This window comes from Monodelphis domestica, chromosome 3 (assembly GCF_027887165.1).
Source record: "Monodelphis domestica isolate mMonDom1 chromosome 3, mMonDom1.pri, whole genome shotgun sequence".
In the NCBI taxonomy this organism is placed as follows: domain Eukaryota; kingdom Metazoa; phylum Chordata; class Mammalia; order Didelphimorphia; family Didelphidae; genus Monodelphis; species Monodelphis domestica.
In genome coordinates this window covers 145,569,416-145,575,415 of record NC_077229.1, presented here as the reverse complement: position 1 = coordinate 145,575,415, position 6,000 = coordinate 145,569,416, and the positions used below count along the sequence as shown (strand labels likewise).

The 6,000-nt window shown below is 39.7% G+C and overlaps 1 protein-coding gene across 1 annotated transcript in view; it reads right to left on the bottom strand.

Annotated features, from left to right (window-relative positions):
- Nucleotides 1–439: 439 nt before the first annotated feature.
- Nucleotides 440–6,000, bottom strand: part of EXT1 (exostosin glycosyltransferase 1) — a 327,031-nt gene continuing 321,470 nt past the window's right edge. The window contains exon 11 of the mRNA XM_001370020.5: nt 440–1,019. Coding sequence (XP_001370057.1) covers nt 834–1,019 — 186 coding nt within the window. The 3' untranslated portion in view covers nt 440–833. The remainder of the gene's footprint in view (nt 1,020–6,000) is intronic.

The window sequence follows — 6,000 nt, the reverse complement described above, 5'->3', positions numbered from 1 at the left end:
CTGCTTGTTTGGCTTGGATGATTCCTTATGTAAACACGGCATTCATATTTTCATAGTGTTTTGCTGTTGTAAACCATGCTTAAACAATTTTCTTATTTGAGACACATCTAGGTCTTGGTTATGGCTGATTTATCAGAAGTTGCCATACTCCCATCTCCACGCATTGATATTTTGGAGATGTAAGTGAATATTGATCTGAAAATTCAACCTAGAAATGCACATTTTCATGAGCAAAATTTATCGTTTAATATTTTTCTTCCTTATACCCAGCAATTGTTTGGATGGTGTTGTTATATTTTTTAAAACTGGGGATAGTGTTTATTTTGTTTTCTCTGGAGTCTGAACCTTTAATTCTGTAAAGAAAAAAAGCATGACTAATGGGAATGAAGTTTATAGGCAAAATAAAGTTATGGCCTCGAAATATTCACGACCAACACAATTTTGATTAAAGAAAGAACTCTGATTTTTAATAGTTTTGATCATTAAAAAAGTTTAAACCTGCATAGCAATCATTTCAAAAATAATTATTTAATGTTCCATAATTAAACTGTACACAACCTAGTCTTGGGACACAGAAGCCTGTGAGGTGAGTTTGCAGTCCAGTGCAATCAATCCCAGGAGCAGGGAGTCAAGTTCCCCTTGGCCTTTTAGTTCTGTTCGTCTAAGTTCTTCTGTTTTGTTGTGTGTGTGTGTGTGTGTGTGTGTGTGTGTGTGTTTTCTGTTACTTGGCACAGTCTAGCTCCGCATGCCAGCGGATCTGCACTGGGAAGAGAGAGCAGCTTGACCCCAGTCCTTTCTCCCTTCCCCTCTCCCCACTTGGCAGGACTTCCTTCTCAAAGTCGCTCGATGTCTCGGTATTTCTTCCTCAAGATGGAGACCTGGTCTTTAAAGAGAACAGGGTCGAGCCTCATCTGGGAATGGCTCAGCGGCATGTAGCCAAACCAGCTGGCAAATGTATTCATGCAGCTCTGTCTCTGGGCAAAGTGGTCCGGGTCAGCCCAACGAGAAGCTCGAGAAGTCTGCAGGAAAGAAGAGGAGACGGAGAGTGAGGAGACGGAGAGGCTTTGATAACGAGGGGTGACGTGGATATGGGCGACATTAGCTGCCTGAGAGTCTAACAGAAATGGGGGTGATGGCTAGTGGGGGTGCATACTGATTTGGCTTCCTGGCTTGGCCACAGAACCACAAGTCAAACAGGATAAGAGAGGAAGAGCTAGGATAATCATACTGAGAACTTGCATTTATTTATAGTACTTTAAGGGTGATAAAGCATTTTACATATATCATCTCATTGAAGTCATTAATGAACCCCTCTGGGAAATATATGCAATTTGCTGTAGCTCAGTTGTTTCAGTCATAGCTGATTCTGTGACTCCATTTTGGGGTTTTCTTGGCAGAGAGACGGCAGTGGTTTGCCATTTTCTTCTCCAGCTCATTTTTCAGACGAAGAAACTGAGGCAAACAGGGTGACACAACTAGTGAGTGTCTGAGGCCAGATTTGAACTCCAGAAGATGAGCCTTCCTGAATCCTCGCCCCAACTCTATCCACTATGAGGAAACGGAGGCTGGTAGAGGTTAAATGACCTTCCTTGGGTCTCCTGGCTAATCATAAATATCCAAGGCATGATACAAACCCATATTTTCCACCAGGACTCTCATTCACTGTGAATCAGGGGCCAACCCCTCCATTTTACAGATGAGGAAAATGAGGTACAAAGAGATGAAATGATTTGCTCAGCGTCACAAAGCACAAGATTTTAACTCAGTTCTTCCTGACTTCATGCCTATAACTCTACCCACTAGGCCATCCCACTGCCTAGACTTTCAGAGATAGAGAGGACTGCAGAACCCCTGAAATTCAAACCAATACCTTTACGAGCAGTCTCTCTGCAACATGCCTTGACAAGTGGCCTGCTAATCTTTGCTTGAAGACTTCCTGGCTTTCCATTTTGGAATCCATACTATATATTGGTTCCAAGAGAGAAGAGCGGTATGGGGTAGGCAATGGGGGTTGAGTGACTTGCCCAGGGCCATTCATTTTGGAAGGGTCTGAACCCAGGACCTCCCATCTCTAGACCACAGAGCTGCCCTCTGCTGAAAGACTTCTAATGAGAAAGGCCATTCCCACTTTTACATAGCTTTGCTTTTCCAGAAGTTTCTCCTTATGTAACAACTATCATTCACACATTCTAAGGTTTGCAAAGAGCTTTTCATATATTATCCGAGGAGGAATGAGGGGATTGGTCCCTAGTCAAATAACTAAATCTGAATGCCCAGAACTCTATCTGTGCTGGAGCTAACTCAACAGATACAACACGCTTTCACATCTGCAGCTGATATTCCTGAGCTCTACAGCAACAATCACAAAGAAAATGCACTTGAGGCAAAAAGGCGAGTCACAACGTCCAGTTAGTTTGGAAGAAGTGAGTTTGCCTGTAAGCTTCTGCGTTTTGTGGCTCTTGCAACCAAATGAAGATTCGTGCTACTCCTCATAGTGCAAACTCTGCAGTCATTGTATCTCAAAATTCACATCTGCCCTTTTTCGGTGAATAAAACAAAAAAAAAGTTTCAGTGTGATTTTGTTATTATTGTTGTTGAGATCTCTGATGCGACTTTTAGGATTTTGAACCTTAAATATTGTCTCAAAGTGATAAAGCTTTTTAAGACAGTTCCCAGGACCTAAGAGGCAGTTAGGTAGTGTGGTAGGGGGAGGCTCAAAGATCTCCGTTTCAATCTTTCCTCTGACATTCACTGACTGTGTGACTTTGGGCAAATGACTTAACTTTTCAGCTTCAGTTTTCCCATCTGTAAAATGGAGACCAAAAAGAACTACCTCACATGATTTGAAAGAAACAAAGAGGTAGACCAATACCCTAAACCAAAGATCGCACTGTTTTGTGGGCACAAAATACACAAGGCAGAGGTCTGCAGCTATGCTCACTTGCAGGGGTCTGAGGCATTCAGTTTCCAGATTACACAGATTTTTATAAGCATGGGCAACGACTCAACATCTACGAACCGGGTCAGAGTGCTCAGAACATGGGTTCTGAACTGGAGTCCTGAATGAGGTGATTCTAGTCACAAGGCTTATGATCAAGGCAACCCTCACCCCCTTTCTCTCTTCCCCTCTCAGGTGACTTAGTTAGGACACTGCAGGACTAGACTAGGAGTTCAGTTTCCTCACGTCATAACCTCTAGAGTGTAAGGGGGGGGGTATATAGGTGCTTTGATCATCACAGAAGTCTTTAATACTATTTCTATTATCTCCATTATATCTTTTCACCTCATTTATTATCATATCTTAGTTATTACTACATCTTATGTACTATTAAATCTCATTTAAATTACAGTTATAGCTTATCAAACTATGATAGAGGGATCCTTATAAGTGATTAAAGCTTCTTAATTAGATTTCTTCTTACAGGTTGTTGTGAGGATCAAATAAGGCTCCCTGCAAACTTTAAATTGCTAACTGACTATTAGCTGTGATGATGATGATGATGATGATGATGTTAGAAGCTATCTCAGAGGTCACCCACTCCAATCAATGGCCAATTTGGCGACTGGGCACTAAAATCACATTCCTCGTCCAGCTGATGGAAGGAAAGTAATGGTGTATATTTGTTGGCTGTTTTTGTTTTTAGGTAGAAAAACATCCATCAACAAAAACATTTGAAAACTGCCAAACTGGTTCAAGGGTGGGTGGAAGCATTCAAGCCCAAACATCCAAGCCTACACGTTTTCTTCAAGGTTTGCATTGTGTACCATCACAAAACTTTCTTTCCCTTCAGCAAATCTTTTCTGCTGAGAAGACATTTAAAAAGTTTGTTTAATGGGCAGATTTAGTGAATGTTCATTAAGCTTGGGGTGTTCATTAAATTCCTCTAATGAGCTGCCTTTAAATATCTTTTTTTTCCCCCACCGAGACTGTCCATAGACCGAAGATTCTTTTTAAGACTCCCCAGTACTCAAATCATTGCTTTTTGAAACTGAAGATTTTTGCATTTCTTACTCCACTTATACTGTCCCACTGGTACCTTTACCAAACACAATCAGCTTTGCAAACAGTCATTGCCCACTCAGGATAGGAAATTATTGATCTTGGATGAGTAGTAAGGATGGCTGTCCTCATTAATTTACTTTCTAAGTACCTTTGAAAAAGAGGAAAGGATGGCAATTTCTTTTGGGGTTAACTAAATGTGAGCTCCTTGAGGGGAGGAACTATTTCTGTCTTTCTTATATCCCTGGTCTTTAACATCTGACATATTCTTGTTGATGGATGGATTTGTGGAACTTGAAAAGGAGGCGGGATAGTTTTAAATGACCATAAAACTACTGAACAGCACTAATTAGGTACAGGATCATAGCTTAAGAGCTAAAAGAAGTCTCAGAAACTATCAAGTCTAACCTCCTTATTTACAGAGGAGGCAACTGTGGTCAGGAAAGTTAAAAGACTTAGCCAAAGACACCTAGGTAGTAAAAAATTGAGGCAACATTTGAATTCAAGTCTTCTGGCTCCAGAATGATCCAGGCTCTTTATTTTATACCAGCAGTTGGCAAATGACAGCTCACAGGTTGCTGGTTTTTGTATAGCCCTTGAGCTATGAATGGTTTTTATATTTTTAAATAAAGTTTTATTGTGTTTAAAAATGTAAAAACCATTCTTAGCTTACCTTCTTAGGCTTCCCAGGCAGCAGGCCAGATGTGGCCCTTCCACCATCATTTGCTGATGCACGCACACTAACATAATGCAGACCTTACTTGTGGCCCACTTAGATTCTTGAAAATAAGGTTTTCTTGAAAAAAACGAACTTAGAAAAGCCTAAATTAATGGAATTGCTCAAACTGTTTGAATAACTCAATAGGCAGATACATACATTGATTTATGCTTATGGCATGATCTTTGGGACAATTAGGAGTTTAAATAAAGTGCTGGGTCTGAAGTCAGGAGGACTCATCTTTCTGGGTTCAAATATGACTTTGGACACTTACTAGCTAGGTGACCCTACACAAGTCACTTAGTCTTGTTTGCCTCAGTTCCCTAATTTGTAAAATGATAGACAAGGAAATGGCAAACCACTCTAGTATCTTTGCGAAGAAAATGCCAAATGAGGTCATGAAGAGTCAGACATGACTGAATGACTGAACAACAACATGGATTTTATTCAGAAACCAATCCATTCGTAGTTTGGTGTAATGGTCTGTAGTTACCTAAACGGGACAAGTTTGGTTCCAGTGGGTCATTTAGGGCCATTTAAAAATCAGCCAAAGAGCCAACACACTTTAAAAGAGGGCTATTCACAATGTGAATGCCAATCTAACTCTAGAGAGAAGGAGAATCAACACAACAAAGAATTCAGCACTTACATTAGAAATATTAAGTACTTGATAAATACAAAATTTAAGTGTGAATTTATTATCTGGTTTTTATATATTTATATATCTGGTTTGTCCTACTTTGAGAACTCTGAAGAGCAAAGAAACAAAGTCTAAGCTGGCTTCTTTAGTCCAAATCAAAAACAACCATTTTCATAGTTGTAAATGGCCCTACACTTCTTTCCTAATAAGGATGAATTTCTTCTATCAACAACTGATCGGATTTCCCTGGGCATACTTATCATACAAATACCCAAACTAAGAAACTTTAATTATATGGTTTAGATAAATCCAAAGCCATAGAAGCTTTCTCTTTACTAAAACTTGTACCATGCAAAGGTAGTTCAGTTTATATTCAACTTAATTATGTTTTTGGAGATGTTGTAAGATCAGAGATCTAAAGCTGGAAAGAACTTCAGAAGTTATGATATGCAATGGTTTTATTTGCTAGCTGAGAAAACTGAGACTTGGAGAGATTATTTGTTCTACCGAGTTCACCTGAAATAGCAGAAGAGGCAAAATTTGAACCCAGGTTCTAATCTTAAAATGCTTCCCTTCCCTTATTTGAGTGACATAAGTATTCAATAAATTAACTTTTGTGTATGTCTAAAAGGCAGTTCCATA